General features: G+C 62.1%; 2 protein-coding genes across 8 annotated transcripts; one reads left to right on the top strand and one right to left on the bottom strand.

Moving 5' to 3' along the window:
* Window positions 1-1,901: 1,901 nt before the first annotated feature.
* SNED1 (sushi, nidogen and EGF like domains 1) lies at window positions 1,902-24,420 on the top strand. Of its 7 annotated transcripts, none has more exons than XM_056358760.1 (33): window positions 1,902-2,228; window positions 5,213-5,500; window positions 6,076-6,216; window positions 6,909-7,071; window positions 7,962-8,087; window positions 8,241-8,354; window positions 9,159-9,272; window positions 9,550-9,663; window positions 9,796-9,912; window positions 10,204-10,329; window positions 10,599-10,703; window positions 11,162-11,275; window positions 11,436-11,552; window positions 12,034-12,150; window positions 12,237-12,353; window positions 12,598-12,711; window positions 12,793-12,966; window positions 13,127-13,240; window positions 14,156-14,269; window positions 14,698-14,811; window positions 14,899-15,012; window positions 15,880-15,942; window positions 17,146-17,329; window positions 17,420-17,532; window positions 18,035-18,313; window positions 18,738-18,882; window positions 19,229-19,311; window positions 20,099-20,185; window positions 20,395-20,511; window positions 20,993-21,083; window positions 21,701-21,784; window positions 22,019-22,056; window positions 22,495-24,420. In XM_056358760.1, the coding sequence occupies exons 1-32, from the start codon at window positions 2,025-2,027 to the stop codon at window positions 22,053-22,055; spliced, it is 4,104 nt and encodes a 1,367-aa protein (XP_056214735.1). In that variant the 5' UTR covers window positions 1,902-2,024; the 3' UTR covers window position 22,056; window positions 22,495-24,420. The 7 variants fall into 7 exon arrangements, with proteins under 7 accessions (XP_056214735.1, XP_056214730.1, XP_056214734.1 ...); XM_056358755.1 differs by having other exon boundaries at window positions 15,646-15,942; window positions 20,996-21,083; XM_056358759.1 differs by lacking the exon at window positions 11,162-11,275 and having other exon boundaries at window positions 15,646-15,942.
* An 87-nt stretch (window positions 24,421-24,507) lies between these two features.
* Window positions 24,508-25,797, bottom strand: MTERF4 (mitochondrial transcription termination factor 4). Its single transcript, XM_056358762.1, has 3 exons — window positions 25,316-25,797; window positions 25,055-25,239; window positions 24,508-24,978 (listed from the first exon to the last, which is right to left on the bottom strand). Exons 1-3 carry the CDS (start codon window positions 25,632-25,634, stop codon window positions 24,625-24,627), a joined length of 858 nt encoding a protein of 285 aa, XP_056214737.1. The 5' UTR covers window positions 25,635-25,797; the 3' UTR covers window positions 24,508-24,624.
* Window positions 25,798-26,045: the final 248 nt, after the last annotated feature.

Here is a 26,045-nt window from a genome sequence, read left to right as displayed (position 1 = left end):
ACACCCCTAAGCTGTGAATGGGCTGCATGGAGGGGTGGCAGTGCCCCCGCTGTATCCCCCTGCCCCGGCATCCCTTGGGCCGGGGAAGGGGCGAGCAGCCTAATACCTTCCAGAAGATCAGCTGTAAATGGCTGGGGAGGGTAATTCATATCAAACTCATAAAGCCTTTATTAGTGTCTCGAGGGAGAAATCCGGATGTGGCCGCTTATTTATTTTGGATTTCGCTTCCCCCTCCCCCCCTCCCTTTCCTTTTAACACTTTCTTCCAGGAGATTTTTAAAGGGACAGGGACAACTCGCCGAGTTTGGCAGCAGGGCTGGGTGGGGGCTGGCAGTACGTAGGACCTTGGGTCCCGCCAAGGTGCTCTGGTGTCTCAAGGCATTGGGCAGACCTCGTGGTCCGGCTTCGGGGCCCCTCTGATGGGGGGGGGGGAGGGGCAGGTCCTGGTGTGGCCAGGGGTTTTGGAGCTTTGGAGCCCACCCAGCTCTGTCTCGGGTGCTGCATCCCTGCTGCCCGCAACGTCCCCCCGGTGCCCAGCCTCACTGCCGGCCCCTCCCCCGTGCCTCAGTTTCTCCTTTCTGCAGAGAGGTGGTGATCCCACTCGGGGTGGCCAGCGGCGTGGGGGCGAGGCTTTTGGGAGCACCCTCGCACCAATGACAGAGCTGGGCCCCTGGTGAGGCAGACTTTCCACGGCAGCATCTGCGGCTGGTCCTAACCCAGTCCCACTGTTGTTTGCTCCTCTGCTTCACTCTTTACATAATTTGTTCCTTGGCCCCTTTTCAAATGTGCCTTGCAATCGTTACAGCAGAGGATATTTATGCAGCGGGAGTGTGGAATAACACAGAAAACCTCTGGAGCCGGGGACCAGATTCCAGCGTCATCCCAGTGCCAGGAGCAGGCGACAGCCCTCCCTGGTTTGCAGGGACCCTGGATGGGGCCAGATGGGGTCCCCTCCCGGCCCCCCCAGCTGCGCCCAGGCCCCCCAGCCACTCCTGCCCGGAACAGGTTGGGCACTGGGAGGCGAAGGGGCACCGAGCCCTTGGGGCGGCCGGACACCCCACCTCAGCACCTGCCTGGCATGCTGCAGGCAGCGCCCCCCGCTCACTGTCAATGAACTACCAAAACCAGTGGTGCGTTTTAGTGGGGTCCCCTGGGGAGCAGCCCCCACAGTGCCCTGGGAAACTCGGGCTTTCTTGATAAAACCCTTTGCTGATGATAAATGCAGGGTGGGTGTGTTGTGGGTTGTTTTTTTTTTTCTCCAGCGGAGACAAAGAGGCCCTTGAGCCTAAAGCATAACTTAAAACATGGCATTCCTGAAAAGAATTTCCTGATAATATTTTTAGCACCTGAAAAAAAAAAAAGGGGAGGGGGGCAAAAAAAAGCAAATAACACCTTTTTTTTTCTCTTCCACTCTTTTTTCTTCTCCCCTCCAGCCCGCTGTTTTAAAGCAGCAGCGAAGAGCCGCTGCTGAACTGCAGCTGCGGGGAGCGGGGCAGCGGCTGGCCCCTGAGGGGCTCTGCACCCACGCCTGTATTGGGGCGGTGGCTGCTTCTCCCCCGTGGGCAGGGGGGAGGCGGCGGGTCCCTCCGCGGGGGCCGCCGGGGGACCCTGCGGGGGGCGTTGAGGGCGGTAGCAGGGGAGCCCTGCGGGGCGCTGGCGGGGGGGGCGGGGGGACATTACGGTGGGCGCTGCCGCCTCCGCTCCGCCCATCCCACCCCTGCCCCCGCGACATTTGCATGCCCCGCCCCTCTGCCCCCGCCCTCCCAGCGCGCGGGCCACCCATTGGCTGCCCGCCCGGGCTATGCAAATGTTCCGCGGCGGGGCGAGGCCAGCGGGGTGAAGGAGCGCGGCGGCGGCGCATCGAGCTGTAGCGGGCGCCTGGTTCGAGCCGTGGCCCCGCGCGCCCCGCCCCGCGCAGCCGCCGCCGCCGCCTCTCAGCTCCGCGCCCGCCGGCGGGTGCCTTTCCCCCGTCATGCTGTGGTGGCCGGTGCCGGCGTGAGAGGCGAGCGGCGGGTCCCGGCGGCCATGCGGGGCCTGGCGGGCTGGGTCGTGCTGGTGGCCCTGGGCGAGTGGCTGTGGGCGGGCGGCGTGGTGCCCCTGGCCGACTTCTACCCCTTCGGGCCGGCACAGGGCGACGCCGCCACGCGGAAGCAGGACGACGGCGGCTCCGAGCTGCGGCCCCTCTCTGTCCCCTTCCCCTTCTTCGGCGCGGGCCACACCGGCCTCTATGTGAGTACCGGGAGCTGGGGGGGCGGCCTCCCCCGGGGCCTCCCGTTTCATTTTATGTATTTTCATTGTTTTTAAAATACAGTCCTGCTTGGATGCGTCCAAGTGCATCGGAGTTTCCCCGGGGCTGTTGGGTGGTCCCCATGTAACTCGGAGCGTCAGCGGAATACCGGTGTGCTGACGGCGGAGGGGCGATGTGCCGGGGCTCGGAGGCACGCTGGCCATGCCGGAGCCCTGGCTTGGCGGCGCGGGGGCAGCCTCAGGGAGCGCAACAGGGGTCCCGGCCCTGGCGAGGGTCGCGGCCCCGCCGTGCTGGGGATGCCGGCTGAAGTGCTCGCCTGCAGCCGGGAGCCCCGAGCGCAGCCCTGGCTGGAGCCAGAAATTCCCTCGCCCGATGGGACTGGCCCAGCAGCGGGGTGCCGTGGGGGTCCCAGCGGCAGCGAGCAGGGCTGGGCGGGCGGGTGGGTGAGAGCTCGGAGCAGGCGTGTCGCGTCCCCCAGATGGCGGGTGTTCTGGGGAGGAGGTGGCGGGGCTCCGGGTGCCGTGCAGAATGAACACAGCTGCCCTTTGGGTTGTGTTGCAGCAGGCTCGGCTGGGCATTCAGCACATCCCGCTCCCTCTCCTCCCTGTGCCCGTCAGGATGGCTGGGCTTCTGGGGCCCCTGGCAGGGTGCTCCCTTGCAGCCCCCGAGCCACCTCAACTGCAGCCTGAGAACTCGAGTCACACCAGGACTGTCATGTCCCCCAAAAGTTAGAGAAGCAGCCTATCGTGTCCCCCATCAGGCAGAGGAGCAGCCCCGACTGCCTGGTTGTCCCCAGAGCATTTTGGGTGGTGCTGGCTCTGAACTCTTGCCTTTGCATCCTGGGGTGGAGTCCGTGCTCCCCCTGCCAGCTCCCACCTGGTGCAGTGAATCTTCCAGCATCCTTGTTCCTTCTCTTTTCCCTGGTTTGCTTGGGCTGACTGACAATCCAGACCTGGCTGGTGGAGGAGAGGGCTCAGTATCACCTCAATGCCGTCTCAGACTTGTGCGTCATCCCACCACCTGGGCTAAGCACAGGAGGTCCTTGGTCCTCTCCGGTGCCTTTCCCCTCCGCCCCCCAATAAAAGTTGCCATTGGGTGGGGGGGATGTGGGCTTGGGGCTTAAGCAACAGTGGGAAGATAGACGAGGCTGGGAGAAGCCAGGTGATGTGATGGCCATTCCATACTGGATCTGCAGCACAGTTCTGGGTCTTGGAGGGGCTGCAGGGGTCCAAAGGCAGTGCATCCCCCTGGCTCTGCAGCACCAGCTCGTGGGCTCCCAGCATGGAGGTCTGTGTGGCAGGGCTGCTCCTCCCTGGGGAGCCACTGTCCTGGGGGAGCTGGCACGGGGCTGTGCTCACCTGGAAACCTCTGTCCTCGAGGGCTGCCTTCAACCTCCCCCTCCTCCTTTGCAAAAACCAGCAACAATAAAAAAAGCCCTTCTTGGCTCCAGCTCTCTCCCATCTTGCTTTAATCAGGGGAAGAATGTTCCTCTGTGGACACTGTGGGGTTACGGAGGCTTTGGGAAACAGGAATCCTCTTCCCCTTAGTCACAGCAAGGACTGCCCTGTTGCATGGAGGGACTGGGGATCTTTCTCAGGGGCTGCATGGGACTTTCACAGTCCAATTGCCCCTGCCTGAGCATCCAGGCACCCTGGCTTCAGCGTGGCTCCTGGCAGGACACTGGCTCCTGGCTTCTTGTCAGCACGCAAGCGTGACACCACTGCCTGCCCCTGCCTGCTGTGTGCCAGGGCTGCGCTGTCTGCTTGAGAGCCTCTTGCCTGTACTGTGCCCTCCCTTTATCACCCTGCAGCCCAAGGGCTTGCCAGGCTGATGCTGCTGGTGCCAGGCGTTGCACGCCAGGGAGCTCAGCTGGGGGGCTGTATGCCTCTGCCTGTCCTGCTGTTGCTTGCAGGCAGCACTGTGGGCAGGGGACCGAAGCTGCTGGGAGCCTCCTGCCCCGCTGGGTTGCCACTGCAGCAGGGATCTCTTCCTGGGAACATGGGGCTGAAGGCGAGAGTGTTTCCCTTTGATCCCTGCCCCTTCGCTCCCTGCTCAGGCAGCAGTGCAGGCAGGGTTTTCCTCCCCTTCCTCGCTCCCACTGCATCCCTGAGCCAGGAGGCAGCACTACTGGCAGCAGCATCCATTGTGTCCAGCTTCCTTCCTTGGACTGAGGGCTGCCTCTGCTATGTGTCCCTGGGCTGGGCATCCCAGGACCTTAATTGCCCCAGTTAATTAGTGCTGGGGAGAGCTTGGAGCTTGCAGTATCTCACCCCGGGTGTCTGGCATCCCCCACTCTAATGAGAGCAGCCTGTCGAGGCCCAGACAGCACAGGGGGCTTTGGATGGGATGGTGGCACTTGGTTACCCGGGGACCTGTTAACTCGCTCAGACTGCTGCATACCGGTGGATGGCTTGCTGCCCAGCAAGACTCCCCCTGTCCTGGGCTGGCGGCTGTCTGGCATGGGTACGACCCCCTCTGCCAGGGGGATGGCAGCAATGCTCAGCCCTAGACCCCAGCCCTGCAGGCTGCATGTCAGCTGTAAGAGAGCAGGGAGCAAGCGAAACAGCCCCTTGTCCCTGCCAATAGAGCATCGGTGTGAGCTGGCCAAGTGTGCTGGGCGCTGTTTGTTTAAAGCACCGGGGCTGCTGCAGTTTTCTCAGCTGTTCCCCCTTTCCCTGGCCCGGCCGCGGCGGAGAACAGGGCTGGGTTTGTTCGTGTGGCTGCCTCCCCACAGCCGCACTCCAGCAAGCAAGTGGCTGAGGCAGGGGGCTGCGGGTGCCGGGGCACGTCTCCGCTTCCAAAGGCAGGAAGGGGAAGCGCTCCAATATTTGTGGAAAGCGGGGGGTGGTGGTGGGTGGTGGTGGTGGGAAGGAATGGTGAAATGGAAAGTGCCTTTAAAACATGGATTCCTGCCGGTGGCAGGAATCAGCTGTGGCAGCCCATTTCTTTCCCTCCCTCTCTGCAGGTGAACAACAATGGGATTATCTCATTCTTGAAGGAGGTCTCCCAGTTCACCCCGGTGGCCTTCCCCATCTCCAAGGACCGGCGTGTGGTGGCGGCTTTCTGGGCAGATGTGGATAACCGGCGGGCAGGCGATGTGTATTACCGGGAGAGCACTGAACAGCCCATCTTGGAGAGAGCAAGCAGGGACATCGCACAGTATTTCCCCGAGTTCCCGGGGTTTTCTGCGCAGTGGGTGTTCATTGCCACCTGGTACCGAGTGACCTTCTTTGGGGGCAGTTCATTTTCGCCGGTGAGTAGGTGGGGCAAAGCGGCCATTAGTTTAGGGGTAGGGTTTTTTTAAAAGGGGCATCCCACCAGAGCTTTGGTGCCTTTCATGGCAGTGGTGCTCCAGCTGCACATGGTATGGAGTTGTCAGTAGGGATAAGCCGACCCCAGTGGCTCTGTCACGACACCTTGCCGTGACAGAGCAGCGCTGAGCTGGCAAATCCAAACACTCCTCTTTGTGCCACGTGGAGGCTGCGTTCCCCTTCTTGGGCAGCAGCAGGACAGCATTTGCCTGCCTGCCTGTGCTGAGGAGTGGGTCGCATGTGGCGTTTGGTGACTTTTTTCCAGAGGCCAAATAACCATGTTTCCTCCCCATTTTTCCCATTCCCCTGGGAGGAGAATAGAGTTGTTCGGCTGGCTGGGGTGCTAGGCCAGGGGAATCGCAACACCTTAGGATTAAAAATAATTAAACCCAACTGCCTTTTCTAGCAGAGGAGGACTGGGGCTGAAAGAAACACTCCTTTGCTAAATGCTTTCGCCATTTTATTTTCTGACAAGTTCGCCTGCCTGCTCACTGCTTTCTTCCCCTCCCCGCTGCAGGTAAACACTTTCCAGATTGTCCTCATCACGGATGGCAAGCTGTCCTTCACCATCTTCAACTATGAGTCCATCACCTGGACCACGGGTATGCACGCCAGCAGTGGGGGGGACTTTGCCGGGCTCGGCGGCATCGCAGCACAGGTAAGCGGCAAACACAGCCCCTAGAGCGCCCAGGTAGCCTATTCGCCCTGCAAGTTTGCAGTTCCTGGTTTGGCTCCCTCTGCACTTTTTTTTTTTTTTTTTTTTTTTTAAAAAAAAGTTCTTAAATATCTGTGTGTGCTCTGGCTCCCAAAGCCGAGATCATACAGGGGGCTTTGTTGTCCTGAAACCACAGGTCTTTGCCTTGGCTGCTGCCTTGTAGTCCCTTTTCCTTCCTAACTTCAGCCTTTAAGAGCAGCTGCTATAGCCAGCATAGCTTTTGCTTGTATTTTTATTTAATCCTTGTGTGCGTTGTTGTGTTTAAGGGAAAAAAAGCCAACACCCACACCCGCAAAACCGCTAGTACCCGTTTGGATATGTGAATTTAGTGGCAGTTGATCTGTGCTTGGCCCCCTGCCTGCCAGCCTGCAGCAGGCAGGATGCTGCAGGTGGAGAGGAAGCAGATGGGTTTTGAATCCCAGGGGAGGGACCGTGCAGGCAGGGTGGCCACTTCACCCCCGTGCACCATCTGCTGTCCCAGCGTGTGGACAGGGCTGGGCGTTGGCTGGTGCTGTGTGGAATGGGACAGTTGGTCCGAGTGGTGCTGAGGGGCGAGAGACATGAGCCCTCAAGCTCCAGCCGCCTCCCTCTGTACACTAGTGATGTCTTGTTACCCTCTGCTGTTGTCCTCCCAGGCAGGTTTTAACGCTGGTGATGGAAAGCGCTACTTCAACATCCCTGGATCCCGCACCGATGACATCGCTGACGTGGAGATGACGACAAATGTGGGTATCCCCGGGCGCTGGGTGTTCAGAATCGATGATGCCCAGGTGCAAGTGGGGGGCTGCAGCAATACAAGTAAGAGGACAGCAGTTAGGTTTATTTAACTCCCAACCCAACCCCATACTGTTCTCCAGCCCCGTCTTTCCCTGCTTCAACCCCCACCTCCACGGGGTGGAGGAAACTGCTTGAAGGGCTTGGGGAGGGAGGGGAGGCAGCCATGGGGGGACTGTCCTCATTGCCTGCCGTGGTTGGGAATGGCACCCATGGGTGCCCTGGGGCTGGGAAGGGGCTGGGAGAGCAAATGGGGTGGGGAGGAAGACTTTTGAGATAAAAGAGCCTGCGGGGAGTGATTAGGGAGGCTGGGGAGGAGGTGATGGTGCCTAGGTGGGACCCCACTGGCAGGCAGGGCAGGGTGCAAGGGGCTGACACCCTTGGGGGATGCACATCTCCATAAGTCCTAGGAGGCTGGTGCCACCCTCCCCCACGGGGCCAGGGTGCCAGGGCTGAGCCACGCTCCCCACCCCAGGGGTCCTGACACCTTCCCCACGGAGCTGCTGGTCTCCCGTTCCTCGTCCCTGCTCCCCCCAGCCATCTTTTCCCACCTGTGATCTGCGCATGTCTCGCGTTACTGGTGGGTTTGCTGTACAGGGGCTCTGCCACCCCCTTTCCCTCTGTCTCGGGTGATAGGTGAAGGCACGTCATCTATGTCCCCTGGCTGGCAGGGCTGACCCTGTGCAGCCTCTCACCCTTGCACATGAGGAATAAAACTGCCCCCCTTGTCCCAGGGGAGCCTGTGAGGAGCAGACCCTGCCCCACCGTGAGGCAGGTGGCCCCCATGGGCTTCCCGAGCACCCCAGGGAGCTGGGCGGGCTCAGGGACAGACCCTGGCGCTGGTGTGGCTGGAAGGTGGTGGGTGAGCACTGCTGGGGCACAGGCTGACAGGGGGGCACTGCCTGTCCCCACAGCCTCTGTCTGCCTGACACTGCGGCCCTGCCTCAATGGGGGGAAGTGTATCGAGGACTGCATCACGGGGAACCCCTCCTACACCTGCTCCTGCCTGGCTGGCTTTACCGGGAAGAGGTGCCACGTCGGTGAGTGCCGGCCCCAAGCTCCCTCCCGGCGTTTTGCCATGGGGAGCAGGTCTCGCTGCTGGCATGACCGCTGTATGCTGGCAGTCTGTCTGTCCCTCAGGTTGTCCCTGTCCCTGCCCTGAGCGCTTGCCCCAACCTGGGGCTCTGTTTCAGATGTGGATGAGTGTCTCTCCCACCCATGTCAGAACGGAGCCACCTGCCTCAATGGTGCTGGCAGCTTCAGCTGCAGGTGCCCGCTGGGCTTCAGAGGTGCCAGCTGTGAGACTGGTGAGTGCAGGGCTGCCGGCACAGCAGGGCTGGCTCTCTGCCGCGCATGAAGAGCTGAGACCCCAGGCTCAGGGGGCACTGCTGCTCTTGGTGGGGGGCTCTTTGAGACCAGGGCTGCTGCGGCAGCTGCTGGGCTCGAGCAGTTTGCAACAGCCGTCTTGGATTTCAGCTTGCTGCAGGCAAAGGAAGCTTTGCTCTGGCCATGAGCCCTTCCTGCTGCTGGCAGCCCTCTCCGCTGAGGGCTCCGCTTAGCGCTGCTGCCAGCACTTCTTCCCACCACCACTCCCTCAGTGAGGAAAGCTGGCGATTAGTGCTTAAACAAGTCTCGGAGGCCCTGCTGTTGCAGGTGATGCTCTGGTCCCAAGCCCTTTGAAGCCAGTGGGGACTCTCCCAGTCCCTGGCAGAGGCCGTGGTGGCTGGTTTCCCCCTCCGCTGGCCTCCACCTGCTGGTGGAGGTGCCGCCAAAGCACTTGGCTCCCAGTGAGCCCCCGCGGTGGTGGAGATGGTGAGCAGGGAGTTGACTTTTGGGGAATGGAGGGAGGGAGAAACGCCCAGTGCAGCACGATGGCATCCAAGAGGCGCAGGGGGATCAAAGGGCTGAGCTGCCGAGGGAAGGGTTTTGGGAAGAGCCGTGCCTGGGGACATGGCTGTCTCCTGCTGGAGGGAGTGTTGATGGCTGTGAGCTGTGCTCTCTGCCCAGCCCTAGCATCACCCTGTGTGCAGACGATTCTGTGTGCTGGTCCTGTGCCTGAGTTGACACCCCCTCTTTTTTTTTTTTTTTTTTTTCTTGGTGTCCCGCTGTAGAAGAGTCTCCATGTGAGAGCAGGGTGTGCCAGAATGGCGGGAGGTGCCAGGTGGTGAATGGAACAGCAGAGTGCTTGTGCCAGCCAGGGTACACGGGTGCAGACTGCCAGACAGGTGGGTGGCAGGAGCAGCCATGGGTGGGGAGATGGTGGCGCTTCATGCCTTGACAAGCTGCCTTCCCACTGTGCTTCACTCCTGGCCAGAGTTTTGGGAGAGGAGCGCTCAATGTTGCCAGTGGTGCCGATTTTATTTATTTATTTTCTTCCCCTGCCTTCCCCGACTGTGGCTTTCTGCCTCCTGAGCATCGTTCAGGATGGGAGGCAGTGGGTGAACCGACAGCCCGGCAGTGCCTGCGTGTGGCCTGACAGCTTCTCCTGACCTCCCCTTGCAGAGGTGAATGAGTGTGAGTCCAGCCCGTGCCTGAACGGTGGGCACTGTGTTGACCTGGTCAATAACTACACTTGTATGTGCCTGGAGCCTTTCGTGGGACAGCGCTGTGAGACAGGTGCCTGCTTCTGCCTGCACCCCAGGACCACCCATGCCAGGGACTGTGTCCCCCATGCTCTGTTGGCTGTCACAGTCCCTCTCTCAGGGCCAGGCTGTGCTCATCACTTGCACGCTTGCTTTCCCTGCCCAGACTCGTCTTCCTGCGAGGACCGGAGCTGCCAGAACCGTCAGACATGCAACTACATCCGCCCCGGCCGCTACATCTGCACCTGCTCCCCAGGTTATTACGGCAACAACTGCCAGTACGGTGAGTGGAGACGCTCAGCTCAGCCCAGCCCAGGAGCTGGTTTTGGGGGAGCCAGGCAGCAAGAGGCAAATGGCTAAAAAGGTCAGCTGTAGGCACCGCCAAAAGCTGGCGGGCAGCTTATGCAGAGGGGTTGTGGTGCTGCTGAGATGGAGTTCATTCCAGTGGGTGCTCGGCAATGTCAGGGTCTCCAGCATGAAGCTAGGCTAGACTGGCTCTGCCCAGCCCCTGGGACAGGGGATGTTCCACCCTCAGGCCGGGATGGCTCTGGCTCAGCCTCCCCCTTCCCCACAGGTGGGCCCCGTGTGCCCGGTGCCTGCCTCTCCCACCCATGCCAGAATGCAGGCAGCTGCCTGGAGACGGAGCAGGGCTATGTCTGCGAATGCCAGCAGGGCTACACTGGGCAAGACTGTCGAGACAGTGAGTACTGGGGGGTGTCTCTGGGGGTGTGTGGCATCTCTAGGGGAGGCCTCGTGCTCCTGAGAAGGGGAAGCAGCAACCCCAGAGATCCTGTTCAGGGCTCCTGGACTAAACAGCGGGTCCATCCCACTGAAGGAGGCCATGCCTCGGGGGTTCATGGCTGCTGCCCACCTGAGCCCCTCCCATGGGTGGTATCTGGCAAGGCTGCTTGGCTGTCCCAGTCCCGCAAGCAGGAGGGTCCTGGGAAGCTCCCGTCTCCTGTCTTGCAGAGCTCTCAGAAGGCTGCGAGTGCCGCAACGGGGGCAGTTGTCTGGAAGGGAATGTTACCATCTGCCAGTGCCCACCTGGCTTTTTTGGTCTCCTCTGTGAATTCGGTAGGTGAAAGCTTCTTGTTCACTGTCGTTGCACCCTCTCTGGGATGCTTGAGCCAAGCAGGCTGCAGGCAAGCAAGGAGACTGTCTGTGCCTGAACCTACGACAGTACCGGGGGCACGCGCTAAATTTGAGCCTGGAAATACTGTCCCCTAGTGAGGAGGCAATGCTTCCATCTCCATCGCTCCCCCTTGAGACATGCATCTCCCAGCCCCTGGCCCCATCTTGGCTCCCCTGGGTAGGGAGGGAACCACAGTCTTTGTACACTTCCGCCCTGCAGCTTTGTGGGGCATCCAGGCTGGCCCTTGCCATTTGCACTGTCTGTGGTGTGGGGTACATAAGGTCCCTCCTGTCTCATCAGACCCTGCAAAGTTAGGAGACTCCTGTTTCTGGCCAGGCAGCTGGCTGGGTGTCTTCCTGCCACTGGCTGACGGAGGCTGGCGCTGGCCATGTGTTTGCAGAAGTCACCACCACACCGTGCAACATGAACACGCAGTGCCCGGATGGCGGGTATTGCATGGAGTATGGTGGGAGCTACCTCTGCGTCTGCCACACTGACTATGGCACCAACCACAGTAAGTTTCTCGTCCATGGGCATGCAGGACCATCCCCAGGGAAGGACACTTGGCAGGGGCTGGAAGGGCGAGCAGGGTTATAACCATCATCAGCCGGGGAACAGCCCTTGCACCCCTGGTTGTACGTGCTCGGTGATGCCCTGTGTGTTTGGCTTTGCAGCGATGCCATCCCCCTGCGACTCTGAGCCCTGCCTGAATGGGGGGTCCTGTGAGGTTCACGATGACTCGTACACCTGCGAATGTCCTCGAGGCTTCCTTGGCAAGCACTGTGAGAAAGGTATCCACATGGAGCTCCCTGCCAGCCCCAGGACCTGGCAGAGGGTGGGAGAAGAGCTTGGACCCTCGTGGGAGATGGGTGGCTGCTTGCTGAACTGCAGCTGGGAGTGTGTTATCCCATCCCATCCCATCCCATCCTGCAGGGTGGAGGGAGGATTGCATGGCTCCCTTCACAGTCCCTGACAGTCAGTCAGCCGATGTAGTTGTTGTGTTTCCTGCGCAACACCATCTGTGTTGGAGTTTTTACATGCCTGAGCTTCTGGCCTCAGGAGCAGCCACCTGTCCCGTGCCCCCTCCCCCGGCAGCCCTGGTGTGCATCTGCTGGGATGTTGTTTTGCAGTATTGCTGAGCCCAGGGCTGTGAGGCCCAGGTGTGCTCGGCTTTGCAACAGCAAGGGATTTGGCAGGCCGCTGGCAGGAGGAGGTGGCTCTCAGTGTGCCTGCAGCAGTGGGTGACCCCTGCTTTTGGCACTCTCTCTGCAGCCAAGCCACGGCTCTGCAGCACGGGGCCCTGTCGCAACGGGGGCACCTGCAGGGAGGCGGATGGCGAGTACCACTGCACCTGCCCTTACCGCTTCACCGGCAAGCACTGCGAGATTGGTACGGCCCCCTGGCCCCCACCCGGGGAGGAGAGGTGGCAGTTGTCCCACTCGCTTGTTCAGCTCCCGCCTACCCTCTGCCCCCAGGTAAGCCGGACCCCTGCGCTTCAGGGCCCTGCCAGAATGGGGGCACCTGCTTCCATTACATCGGCAAGTACAAGTGTGACTGTCCCCCAGGCTACGCCGGCCGGCACTGCGAGATTGGTGGGTGTAAGCAGGATGTGCCAGGGCTGGGGCTGCCTGGGGAGGGGATGGGACAGCTGGTAGAGCTGACAGCCATGGCAGCAGCAGGCGAGCCTCGCTGCTTGCTTTGAACCCCCCTCCCCGTAATTTGGAGTGCTTTGACTCTTCCTTGCTGGAGGGCAGGGCAGCACTGCTGGAGGGGGAAGAGGGGTGGCTCTGGTTCCTGGGCTCTGTCAGCTCTGCAGTTTGCTCCGCTTTCTTCTAGTGCCCTCCCCGTGCTTCCTTAGTCCCTGCGAGAATGGCGCTACTTGCGAGGACCTTGGCGGGAGCTATACTTGCACGTGCCCAGTGGGCTATGTAGGGAAGCACTGCCAGTCTGGTAAGGGCCTTGTGCTGCCCCTGCTAGCCAGGGGCTCGGGGTACTTCTGCAGGCCCCCCTCACCCCCCTGTCTCTCCCCAGAGGTTGACTGCGGTGTCCCCAGTGAGGTGAAGCATGCCCAGGCCTCTTTCAACTCCACCAGGGTGGGCTCGCTGGCTGAATACCAGTGTGAGCTGGGCTATGCCCTCAGCCAGCACAACCACCCACGCGTCTGCCACTTGCCAGGCATCTGGAGTGACCCCCCCGAATGTGATGGTGAGGAGTGGCCAAGCTCTGCGGTGATGTCCCAGTGGACTGTGGTCACAACCATGGCTTGGTGACCCCAGGACACATACTTTGGTCCTAACCCCACTGGGGACCCCTGCCCAGCATTCATAGCTCTCACCTTGTCTCTCCCCTGCCCAAATGCCTGCAGAGATTGATGAGTGCTGGTCCCAGCCCTGCCTGAATGGTGGCCAGTGCAAGGACCGCATCGCTGGCTTCCTGTGCCTGTGTGAGCCGGGTTACGTGGGCCACCGCTGCGAGTCAGGTGAGAGACTGTGCCAGGAATGCTTCGGGGCTGCCACAGGTGGCCATAGCAAACCCTGCTTCACCTGCCAGCCCCCGGGGAACAACCCCCACGGTCAGGAGCTGGGTTGCCTGCAGTTGCATGCACTGGCTTCGGTCCTCTGTCTGTGCTCAGATCAGTCTGTGGCAAGGGCTTCTCTCCAAGAGCTCCCAGCCAGCTGTGGGATGAGCCAGTGGGGAGATGCTGCTTCCGGTCGGGGCTGCAGGGGCAGGTGTGCTACTTGCGTCCTCCCACAAGCGGATGCTGTGTGGGCATCCCCCATCGCTGAGGGGGCAGTGGCTTCTGATGCATGCCAAGCCTGTGCAGACAAGCCCTTGATCTCGGGATCTGGGTAGGAAGTGCGCTGCATGGTTCCAAAGCTGTCAGCTAAGACCGGGGAGGAAATTCAACTTGAGGCTGCACATCTTTGGCTGCCCTGTGCTCCTGCTCCTGTGTATGCATGTGGTTGTGGTTGTGTGTGGGTGCTCATTGAAGGGGTAATGGGCAGCTTCAGGGCTGGTGGGACTCTGGCAGGCATCTCTAGCCCAGCTCCTCAGGGCCTGGCAGGGGACAGTGGTGACAGAAGGTGGGGTACCTGCCAGGGGTTAGAGGAGGGGACATGCTACAGGCACCCTATGGGACCTCTTGGCACAGTCCTACACTGCCAGGTGTCCCTGAGTGCATTTCCTCATGGCCAGCTCCCAACGCAGCCCCTGCGGAGGGGCAGGTGTGGGGCAGTGGGCTCCCAACGGCCCTAGGAGCAGGGCTGTTCCTGGCCAGCGGGCTTTGGGGTAGCAAGTGATGTGGGGAGGGTCTGCACCCTGTGGGAGAAGTGCTGCCTCTCTGAGCCCCCTGTCTCGGGCTGAGCTGGCACTCTTTCCTCCCATAACTCCCCAGATGTTGACGAATGCCATTCAGAACCCTGCAAGAATGGAGGGACCTGCCGGGACCTCCCTGGGTCTTTCGCTTGCTTCTGTCCTGAGGGCTTTGTGGGGACACAGTGTGAGACAGGTAGGGACCTGCCCTTACCAGGGTGGCAGGAGGCTGGGCTGTGGGCCGCAGCATGTGGCCAGGACTGGCACCGAACCAGGCAGCTGGTCAGCTCTTGGGGACCTTGAACCTGAGCCATTGCTCCATGTGCTTGGTGCCTCGTGCACCTCCTGGCCTCTGGTGCTGGGGGCAGAGCTGAAACCGATCCAGTGGGGAGGGAGCAAGGAACAAGGTGTCTGCTGGTGATGCCCTTTTGAAGGCATCCACCCCTTGCCAGGGGATGCGGTGACCGTGGCACTTGGGTGGGGTTCTGGGCCCAGATGGGCTGCACTGAGCCCCAGGCTGCATGTCTGTCCTGCTGCCCCCTCGGAGGGGCTGTTTCTGGCCTGCGGGGCTGGCTGCTGGCACGCTGGGGCCCCTGCTCACTGCTGGCCTCCCCCTGCCTCCAGAAGTGGACGCCTGTGAGTCGGGCCCTTGCCGAAATGGAGGGGAGTGTGAGAGCTATGGGGGCTCCTACCTCTGCGTATGCCCGGAGGGTTTCTTCGGCTACCACTGCGAGACAGGTGAGGCGGGCAGGGCAGCTCGGTGCTGGGCGGCCCCTGGGCCAGCCAGCACTGCTAACACCGCTGGGCCCGGCACCTCTCCCACAGCCAGCGACCCGTGCTTCTCCAGCCCCTGCGGGAGCAGAGGCTACTGCCTGCCCGGCAATGGCACCCACAGCTGCACCTGCAAAGTCAGCTACACAGGCAAGAGCTGCGAAAAAGGTAAAGGCCCTCATCAGCGGCACCAGGACATGGCATGGGGCTCGACACTGACCTGGCAGTGGCCACCACCTACATGGGGCTTGACGCCATCCGGGACCAGCAGCTCTCCTTGAGGCAGGCAGGGCTGGGGCCTTGTCTCCATGGGGGGCAGCCTGGGCCCCACCGATGCTGCAGGCAGGTGCTGGTGTGTTGAGCTGCTGCTGCAGGTGCCAGGCTTGGCATGAGGACACTGGGGACAGGTGTCCCTGGCCCCCAGCAGCGATGGCAATCCCTCGGATGCCCTCAGGAGGGGAGGCTGAGGCACCCGAGGGAAGCCTCTCATGGCCAGCACTGGCTTCTGTGTGGTCTTTGGCCTGTCTTGCTGGCGCCCCAATCCTGGCAGGTGGTGGCAAATGCCTGGCCACCGGTGCTGCTGGGTTGCAGTGGCGGGGAGCGCTGCTGGTGCCCTGACTCGTCCTGTGCCTGCCAGGCCTGTGGTAGCTGGTGCCTGCAGGGCTCCTGCTGGGCGCACTGAGGGAGAGAGAGCAAGGGCCCCATCTTCCATTGCTGCCGCTCTGCCTCTTGCTGCCGGGGTCTGTTCTCTAAAGATTCATGGCATTACCTCTCCCCTTTGCTTTTGCCCACACCCTGAAGAATTGCTGCCACCAACCTCATTAAAGGTGGAAAGGGTGGAGGACACTGGTGTATTGATTTCTTGGCACCCACCTGAGGACGCAGCTGCCAGGCAACTCATTGACGGCTACGCCGTGACGTACGTATCCCTCGACGGCTCTTACCGCAGGACAGATTTTGTGGACCGAAGTCGTTCTGCCCACCAATTGCGGGCACTAGCCTCCGGCAGAGCCTACAATATTTCTGTCTTTTCAGTCAAACGCAACGTGAACAACAAGAATGATATCAGCAGGCCCATCATGCTCACCACGCGCACTAGTGAGTAGTGTCCCAGGGGGACTCGCGGTTGTGAGCACATGCAGCCCCTGCAGTGCTGGGGCTTGTGCCTCTTCCTCCCCGCCGCCGGCTCCAGCCACAGCCCAGCCTGGTGTCAGACCCTGGTGGGTTTGGTGGCGCAGATCCTAAAATCCAGCTGGGAGTCTTTGGAAAGCGCTTGGCACAGAGGCTTGCTGTTCTCTCTGCTGTGAGTAAAAGGGGACCAAACCCCCCAAGGCTCACTGGGCCCCTGCCCAGGGGCTGGTAAGGGAGCCGGCAGCGGGGACCGCTCCCAGATCCTGTTCATCAAAGCCAGGCTGCGCCCACCACACCAGTTACTTCTTGACACTGGACCTGGGGTAGCACACATCCCTGGTGCTGTGGGGCTGAGCTGGAGGAAGCCCTGGTGCTGGGTAGCGGGGCCCCATGGGCAAGTCATCCCTGCATCCTGCCCAGCCTGGTGTGGGGGTGTGCCAGGGTGGGCAAGGGCTGGCAGGACCTCTGCTCCACAGGTGGAGGGCAGGAGGCTTGGTGAGGCCTCCGGGGGCAGGGCACGAGCAGGTGGCACAGCTGAGGTTCTGGTTCTGCGTTCTAGGGCAGGTGGATGTAGAAATGGAGCACAAACTGAGAATGGAGGGGATTAGACCTAGAAAAGTGCCCTCTGAAGAGAGAAGGGGGTGGTGGGAGAAGCCCCTGGGCCAGATCCCCCCCCCCCCCCAGCAGGCTGCGGCTGAGTGAGGGCTGGGGGAGAAGGCAATGGTGACACTGGGCAGGGCAAGGGCCTATGCCCCCAGCCACAGTCTTGGGAGGCCCTGAGCCGGGGCCAGAGGCAGTGAGATCTGGGCTCGGGATGGCAGCCTGGGCTGTGCGGTGGGCTCAGGGCCAGGGCCAGGCACTGCAGTCCCTTTGGAGCTGGTAGCAGGGGGCTGGAGCCAGTCCACTGAGGACGGTCCCAATGGTGCCGTGGGTGGCATGAGGCCTTGTAGGCAGGCAGACAGGTGTGCATCCCACCTGCCCGCACCCCTGCTCCCGGACAGTGGTATAGGGGGTGTGAGTTTGGTGGGGTAGGTGGTGCTGAGCTGTTCCCACTGGGGAAGCGAATGCAAAGGGACAGGCAGGACCCACCTTGCAGGGGCATGGGGAAGGGACAGGGTGACCCACAGTGACCAGTGGTTGACCACAGACTTCTGTACTTGCTCCGGCCAGGACCGCGTCCGGTGGAAGGCTTTGAGATCACAAACGTGACGGCCAGCGCCATCACGGTGCAGTGGGCTCTCCACCGGGTCAAGCACTCCACTGTCAGTAGGGTGCGTGTCTCCATCCACCAGCCAGGAGACCTGGCAGACCACACCGTGGAGCTGAACAGCAGCGTGGCCAAGTACACCTTCCTGTGAGTGGGGCAGCAGGCGGGTGCTGGGCCAGGTGGCCCTCTGAGGCTGCCCAGCCTCACCCCTTCCCACCCTGCCTTCCTCTCCTGCAGGGACCTGCAGCCAGGAGAGAGGTACATTGTCCATGTCACGACACTGAGCGGCCTGGGGACAGAAGACCACCCCTCAGAGAGCCTGGCCACAGCCCCCTTCCATGTGTGGACGAGTGAGTGGGGTTGCCTTCGCTGCCCCCGTGCCATGGCAGGGGCCCAGGGGTTTAGCAGGCGCAGGGCAGGTGCGGCTCAAGGCCAGCAGGAAAGCTGCAGGGAGGGGGAGCTGCAAGGGCAGGCAGCCCGTCTGGCCAGCACGGCGGGCAGGAGGCACGCAGGCAGGAAGGGCAGCGGCGTGTCCTCCCTTGCCAGATGCTGTTTGCTGCTGAAGACCGGCATGAGCTCAGCCCCACGTGGGGCGCACACGGGCCTGACTCATCCCTTGCTGTAAGGCAGGTGGAGGACAGGGACCGGAGCTGGGGGTTCGCCTGCCCGCCCAGCGCCGAGCATCCTCCGGGCACATCGCGTGGCTGGAGCCGAGCCGAGGGCTGGCTGGGGCGTGGCTAGGCAAGCTGGGGGCGTGGCTCGCTTGTAAAGCGGTGTGTGGGCGAGCCGGGCAGTCACCGTTCAAGGACACCAGTGCTGACCCTTTCTCTCCCCTCCTCCTGCCTGCCCCAGGGCCTCTCCCCCCGCAAAACCTCACTGCCTCCCGCGTCACTGCCACCTCCGTGTCCATGGCATGGGAGCAGCCGCCCGCCGGTGCCGTGGAGGGGTACATCATCAATGTTACCACTGCTCAGAGTGTGAAGAGCCGCTATGTGCCCAACGGGAAGCTTGTGTCCTACACAGTGCGGGACCTGCTCCCTGGGCAGCGGTACCGCCTGTCCGTGACAGCTGTGCAGAACACGGAGCAAGGCCAAGTGCACAGTGAGCCCATCCACCTCTACGTCGCCACCTGTGAGTGCCTAGCTTGCCAGGGCTGGGGTGGTGCCGGTTTGCTGCAGCATGAGAGATTGACTGGCTAGCAGAGAATCAGGGCAGGGCGTAGGAAACCAGTTGACCAACAGAATAATGAGTCCGCGGGGACCTGCTGCCCCAGAAGCAGGTGCCTGCAGCAGGCTGCGGGGGCAGGACACAAGTCCCCTGCAAAGGGAGGTGGGGGTGGCGGGGTTCCACCTCTGTTAGCAGAGGGCAGATGCAGAGTTACAGCTCAGTGGTGCTTCACGGGGACAGGCACTTGCAGCCCAGGTGTGTGGAGAGTGTGCATAGGTCCCCAGACAGCCCTAAAAGGCAGCCTGGGGATGAGGGGAGAGGCAGAGAGTTGCATTGCTGTGCTGACTTGGGGCCTGCTCCCTGCTAAGCCCAATAATTTGGTCTGCAGTGCAGAGGGATGGGGCTCCAGAGAGACGGTGGAGCCAAACTGGACACCCCCGGGTCCTGCGCAACAGGCTGCCCCCAGCTTTCCTACCTGAACTGCGCTTGCTAGCAGATCATGACACAGCTGAGGAGCCCTCATCAGCCCCCAGGTAGGCACTGCTCCATCACTCCTGGTTCTTCCACTAGCACTTGGCCCAGGCACTGGGCTGAGCACAGCCCCTTTTTCCAGCTCCCCTGTCTGGGCGCGCACAGGGTCAAGCCATGCTCCTGCTGGGTTGCAGCCTCTTGCCCACCTGCTGGGGTCCTGAGCCAGGCAGGCCCTTGCCCGGTGAGCAGGCCCCCTCATGTTGCCCACAGCTGAGCCTACAGTGCTTGCACCAAAGCCTGATGCCACCAGCGAGTGCTTTATCCAACTGCTTCCAGCCATAGCACATGGGGTGGCTGTGGCCTGGGGAACCTGCAGTGCCCTGTACCCTCATGGCTCTCCTATCCCAGGTTCACCGAGCTGGTGGATGGCAGAGGGAGGATCAGCGCCAGGTTCAGCACTACGCTGGGCAAATCCATCACTGTGAAGACGCGTAAGAGCTCTGCTGCCTTTCTGGCCCGTTCCTGTCACCCAGTGCCCTCTGTTAGGCCTCCCCCCAGGGACAGGGTGGCAGCTGGGCAGGCTGCTGTAGGGCTGGGGGAGCCATAGGGGAGGGCAGAGCCCTCCGATCTCTCCCTGGGCAAACAAACCTCTGCCCTGCTTCTAGACCCTCGCCCAGGGACAGGGGTAATGCACAGCTGGTTGGGGAGCCCAGCTCTTGCTGATGGGAGGCAGTGCTGGCTGCAGCAGGGGCTGGCCTTCTTCCCTGCCAGCAGCTGCAGGAGCCCAGGCAGTGACCCTGCAGCCCTCCAGTACAGCCCCTGCCTGCCCAGCAGCCTGACACCCCCATGCCCCCAGCCCCAAGCACAGCCTCGCAATCGAGGAGAGCACCTGGACAAGAAGCCCCTTGCTGGCACAGGCCCAGTCCCCTATTTGTCATCCCCAGAATACCAGGGATGCGAGTGCCGGCCCGAGATATATCCTACCAGGCCTGGGACCCCCACCTCCACCGTGGGGTGGGGAGGGGGCCAGCACACCTGATGGCAGCTTGCTGCACATCTCTCTTCTGCCCCTGCCTCCGCAGGGTTCCATGTCCCACAGATGCCCAGGAAGGGCAGGGTGGTCACCCTAATTCTATGGGGTGCCAACGGGGAAGGGCTAAACCACTGCCTGAGGCCTGACCAGCCCCCTTGTGCTGCGAGCAGGCTGAATCCCATCAGAGGGGCAGTCTTTGGATCTGGCCCCAGCTGGATGTGACATTTGACCCTCTTGTTTCCCAGAGCCGGAGGCTCCAGTGAAGCTGGAGAATGTGGAGGTGTCCAGCCAGGGCAGTCTGGCACTGCAGCTGCACAAGGCAAAGAGCAAGAGTAAGTCCAGAGGGAGCCACAGGAGCAGCAGGGACTCAGCTGAGGCCCCCACAAGCAGGCAGGGCGTTTGGCACCAGCCTGCCCTCTTTGTTGCTGCCCTTTTGGGACAAGGGTCACACAGTGTGGTCCCCAGGAGCACCCTCGTATGCCAGGGGGTGGGTAGGGCTGTGTCCTGGCCCCAGGGTCTGACAGCCATATGTGGTTTGCAGGTGAGGGGCAGAACTGCTCCACGAACCCCTGCAGGAACGGAGGCACCTGCAGCAGAAATGCTGAGTCCTACCACTGTGACTGCCGCACAGGATTCAAGGGCCGGCTCTGTGAGCTGGGTGAGTGCTGCACTGCTGCTGGAGGGCTGAGCTCCCTCCGGCAGGTGGATGGCATGTGCCCAGCCTGGCAGCAATCCCAGCCACAGATCCTGCAGGGTGCAGGTCAAGGAGTACACCCTGTCAGCACCCAGCTCATCCTGGCCGAGGGGCTCCCACCATGCCTAGGCTCCACTAGAGAGGGCTGGGCTCTGCCGGCTGCAGAGAGAGGGGCTGGGCTCTGCTCTTGCCAGTTGAGGCAGATCTGGGAGTGCAGGTCTGCTCCCCGCTCCTGGCCAAGCCCTCTGCCTCTGCCAGGCTCGTGTCCTGCCCACTATAGTGAGGCTGGGGGCTCTGCTGCTGCCAGCGGGTCTGCTCTGTTGAGCCTAGCCCTCCAGGAGAGCAGAGGGGAAGCTGGGGGGACTTACCAGCCCCTTGCCACAGGACACAGGCAGGCAGGGCCAGAGATGGGCTTGTTGATAGCTCCCCTCTCCTATTCCCCAAGCAGCTTGCAAGAACGTGCCACACTCGTGCACACGGCTGTACTCGGAAACCAAGTCATTCCCCGTGTGGGAAGGAGGCACCTGCCACTACTTGTGAGTACTGCCTGCGGGTTGTGCTCCCCCCTTCCTCTTGTGGTCAGAGCCAGGGATGTCTCCCTGCAGCTCGACTCTGGGGAGGGGAGAGCATGCGTGAGGCTGTCTCAGACTCTGGCTGGCAGCTGCCAGGTGGCTGCAGCTGCCCCCTCCCCAGCACAGGCTGAGCCACCTCATGTGCCCTCGAGCCCCCGGGGCTGCCCTGCCAGCTGCGTGTCAGGGCAGGGTGCTGCTGAAATGACAGCCCCGTAGCAGTGTTAGCCACCTACGTGACAGCAAGTTTGGATTTTGTGTGTGTGACCCCCAGGCAGCAGCAGATCCCCTGCCTGCTGCCTCCCCATCTGCAAGCAGAGGGCCAGGGCCAGCCCTCCTGCAGCATCAGAGCATGGGGGCCTCTGCTCTGAGCCCTGCCCCTCCCCAGCCTTCCCGTGATGGAGGCGCAGGGGCCTGGCTATGTGCTGCCAGCCCTCAAACACAGCAGGCTCAGCCCCATTCCTACTAAGGCTGGCTACCACAGTCTGGAAGGAAATGGAGGAGGCCCCCAGACTCCCACCTTGCACTTATAAAAGCAAATCTGTCCCCGTTATTCCCTAGAACTCACCTCTGTGTGTGTGTAGGTACAGGAGAGTCTACAAGGTACACCAGGACATCTGCTACAAGGAGAGCTGTGCGAGCACCAGTTCTGAGAAGACAACCAGCAGGTATGGCTGGCAGCGGCAGCGTACTGAGTGCACTGTCCTGTGGCCAGGGATGGGAGGATGCAGCTTGGCAGTGTCACCCCACACACGAAGGGGTGCTTAGGCTGGGGGCGGACTGCAAGCACCCTGTGCAGAGCAGAGCATGAGGAGCGCATGACCGTGGCTTAGATGTTGGCTCAGCATGCCCTCCCTCCCTGTGAGCACTGGCTGATGGTGCTCTCCTCCCTTCTCTTTCAGAAAACCAAGCAACAGTCACACACTGAAGAAGCCGTAGAGTAAGTACCTGCTCCAGGCTCTCCTCAGCTGCAGGCAGGGGCAGTTCCTGCCTGTGGCTGTGCGCATCTCTGTGCAGGGAGCTGGGGAGGAGGCTGGAGGCCAGAGCACAGCCCAGGCTCATGCTGCCACGTTGAGGGCGTGCAGGGGCTCTCCAGCTGCTGTGCTTGTCAGGCTTGGGCATGCAGCTGATGGCTCCTGGTCACAGCTGGGTTGGAGGAGTAGGGGCGATGCTATGCTTCCCTGCAGCTCTGCAGCCCCATGAACAAGTGATTTCTGCACAAAAAGGGCCCAAGCATTGCCTGCCTGAGCAAGGCAAAGGCTGGAACTCCGGAGGGGGCAGGTCCCCTTCTCCCAGCCTGAGACGGGTGCAGAGGGTGGGAAGAGGCAGCAGTGGGGAACTCTGCACATCAGCTCATTCTCCTCCTGCTCCTTCACAGGGTTCAAAGCAGTAGAAGCTTCATCTTTCCACATCTAAGGGCTTTTTAAAACACCAGGAAGATCAGATCTGCTCACTGGGTTGAACACAGCAGGGGAACCTTCTTGCCTGGCATCAGCCTCTCCCTCTCCTCCAGCCCGTTAGGCACATGCAGCTGGATCGGCACGCCAAGCAGCAGTCCCTTCCCTCCGCCGGACCAGCACTGCCTTTGCTCTGGCTTGCCTTACTCTGGCCGCCTCTCTGCCCCCGAGGAGCTGAGCACCAGTGTACTGCAGCAGCCCCCTGAGGGTCCAGCCCCACTTGGTCCCTCCCAGCCACTCTGCACAAGTGACAGGCTCCCAGCTCTGCTCAGGCATCAGCGGGGCTGACCCCAGCTCCCTGCCAACAGCATCTGTACCAACCTGTTTCTGTAATCCAAGGTTATAAATTACCTATAACCCCCAAATACAACAGATACAACAAATATAATGTAGACCAAAAAGCCTTAGCTATCACCTGGAAGGTGGCCCACAACAGTCTGGTTGGAGAAGACCTTCCCTATGTAGATGGACTTGGAAATGGTGAACAGCCCCCCTGAGCAGTGAAGTGTGGGCAGTGGGGGCACGTCCCTGTCTCCTCTGCTCTAGTGGGGCACGTTTGGGCAGCTTCTACTGCCTGCCTTTTCTTCTTTGCTTTGTAAACAATCCCTGGTTTTAACCAAACTTCCAGCTCGGAAAGCAATATAGCACCTAGAAAGAATTTTAAAAGCGATGTGTAGGGTGAAGTTCATCAGCTGAGGTGTAACACCATGCTTGTTCTGACACTAATCACCTCCAAGCCAGTGCAGGGCACATCATGGGCTCAGTGAGGAAGCGAGCTCTGTTGCCATCCTGTTTGCATTCCCTGTGGCACCATGTGGTGCTGAGGTGCCAGCACTGTTTGTGGAGGAGAGAATCGGCATGCACACGGTGGCTGTCCAACAGCTGTGGCAGGGCAGACAAGGAAAAAGTGTAGCTTAGAAACATTCCTAGTTTTTGTGAGTTTGTATGACAACACTAGTTAAGCATAGATTTGTGTATTAATGTACACAGTGTATATTATAAATTAATATCTACCAGAGATATATTGTAGTTATGGTATAGAGTGTTATTTCCCCAGCAGTGTGGGGGGCATCCTCACGGGGCAGCCTTCCCCTCCTGCGAGCATCGCAGAGCGCTTTGTTGTTCAGCCACGCATGTTGAGCTGCAGCTCAGAAGATGCTCTTGGAGCAGAACAGGTGCAGGAGCTTTGGGGAGCAGCCTGACAGTGCTTGTCCCAGAGAAGCAGCTGCCAAGGCATCTGGCAGCAGCCTGGGAGCGGCAGGGACAATGTGAAGCCACAACCAGCAGGCCGGTGCAATGCTCCCCTCCTGCGCAGGCTCTAGCTCTTCTCCCAGAGGAGAGCTAGAGTCCGAGATGGTGACACACGCCTCGTTTTCCTCCAAGGCTGCCTGACCCTGCTCCAGCCCCCTGCCGCAAGGGCACAGGAAGAAACTAGCCCTTGCCTGGAAGAGCAGGGTGAGGGGAAAGCCAGAACAGCCTCTGCTATCCACAGGGGAGGGGAGGTTTGGGGGCTGCAGGTTTGCACCCCTGCCTTGGCAGCCACAAGGCCAGCGCCAACGCGGGCTGTGAAGGTGGACGCAGCCCTGCCACAGGACAGCGCTGGGTCAGTGCCACCCCCAGACCAGTCAGTGCTGCTGGAGGGCCTGTCCCTGCAGCCATGGGATGCGTGGCTCTGCTGCGAGCCCGCACAGCAGCCTGCTGCCTCCCTCCCGGCCCACCACCAGCACAGCATGTAATGCAGCCAGAGGGTTTTAACCTAGCCTTGGAAATTAATTAGTTATTTTGGTTTGGTTTTGTTTGTTTGTTGGTTGTTTTTTTTTAAATAAAAACACTTCATGGAAACTGGATATTTTTTAAAGTACTTGGTCAATGAGGAGGAACGAGGGTTAATTGTTGAATTCTGGAATATGGAATTTATTGCTGCCCTGCACAGGGAGCCCGGCAGCCACCACAGCTGGTGCCTGCATGAGGTGGGGGCCTGGTGCACCCACGAGAGCAGTGGGGCTGGGCAGCAGCATGGGAGAGCTCGGGCACCTTGGAGCCTCACCTCCTCACTCCCAGGCTGCTTTACTTCCTTCCCTATCCAGGTCTTCATCTTCCTCTTTGTACAGTGCATCCCTGTCCTCCTCCTCCTCCTCTTCCTCCTCTCGAGTCAGCAGCTGCTTGAAGACCTCATACTCCTCTGGGGTGGAACGGGCCAGGCTGGCCAGGAAGGCTCCCTCCGGGAGCTCCAGGATGTCCTTCAGCTTTGGGTTGCTGGTTTGGGTCTGGCTTTTGTGTGGGGTCTGGTAGAGCCCCCGCCGCTCCAGGAAGATGTGCCGGTTCCTGAGCTCGGCGAAGGGCGTTCGGAAAAGCTGGGCCTTCACCATCTCCTTCTGCTGGACCCCCATCCTGAAGTAGGCATACTAGAGGCGGGACAGGGCGTTCCAGGGTCACCGCGGCCCCGCGCTCCCCCGGCCCCGCGCGCCCCCGGCCCCGCACCTGGAAGTGGAGGTGGAGGCGGGCGGGCTCCTCCAGCAGCACGGCGGGGCAGGTCCCCAGCACCTCCTGCAGCTGCTCCGCCGTGAACAGGCACCGCTCCCGCAGCAGCCGCACGACCGCCGCCATCCGCCTCCGGGGCAGCGTGAAGAGCTGGGGGCAGCGGCTCACCGCCCGCCGCAGCCGGCCTGCGGGCACCGGGCTGAGCGGGCGGGGGGGGCCGGTGTCCCCCCGCCCCCCACCCCCCAGGCCCCGCCGCCCTACCTCCCTGCAGCCCCAGGCGCCGCAGTTCCCCGGCGCGCTCCTGCAGCTGCTCCGGCGGCAGCCGCAGCAGCTCCGGGCTCCGCTCCAGCAGCCCCAGCGCGGCCTCGGCGCTGAGCCCCAGCAGCAGCAGCTGCGCCGCAGCCGCCTCCCGGCGCTCAGGCCCGAGCCGCGGCTGGAGCCCGCGGAGCCGCCGGGCCTGCTCCTCGCTGAAGCCCATGGCCCGCAGCCCCGCCGCCTCCCCGCAGCAGCCGCGGCCCAGCCCCGGCGCCAGGCCCGCCGCGGCCGCCCGCCCGCCGCCGCGCAGCAGCAGCCCCGCCATGTCTCGGCCGCCGCGGGGAGGAGCCGGGGGGCCCCGCCGAGGCCGCGCTCCGCCCTCGCCTCGGGGCCTGGGGCCGCGCTCGACGCCCCAGGAGCCCGCGGCCGGTCCCGCGGCGCCCTCCCGCCGCTGTCCGCGCACCGGGGGCGCGCTCGGGCCCAGCGGAGCCCGCAGTGGAACAGGCGGAGCCTCCTGCCCCGCCCCTCCCCCCCCGCCTCGGTCGGGCCCACCGGCCGCTGCCGCCGGAGCGGGGCGCGGCGACGGGCAGCGCTGGCGGGGCCGGAGGGCGGGCAGCCCCCTCGGTGCCGCCGCTGGGCTGCGGAGCGCGTCGTAGCCCGGGGTCACGCAGCTGCGAGCCGGGGCCGAGGTGCCGGGGCCAAGGGCTGGGCGCGGGGGCGCCGCTGCAGGACCCTG

The sequence above is a fragment of the Falco biarmicus genome, chromosome 13 (genome assembly GCF_023638135.1).
Source record: "Falco biarmicus isolate bFalBia1 chromosome 13, bFalBia1.pri, whole genome shotgun sequence".
NCBI classification, from domain to species: Eukaryota; Metazoa; Chordata; class Aves; order Falconiformes; family Falconidae; genus Falco; species Falco biarmicus.
The sequence above is the reverse complement of the archived record's forward strand: the minus strand, read 5'-3'. Positions and strand labels throughout refer to the sequence as shown.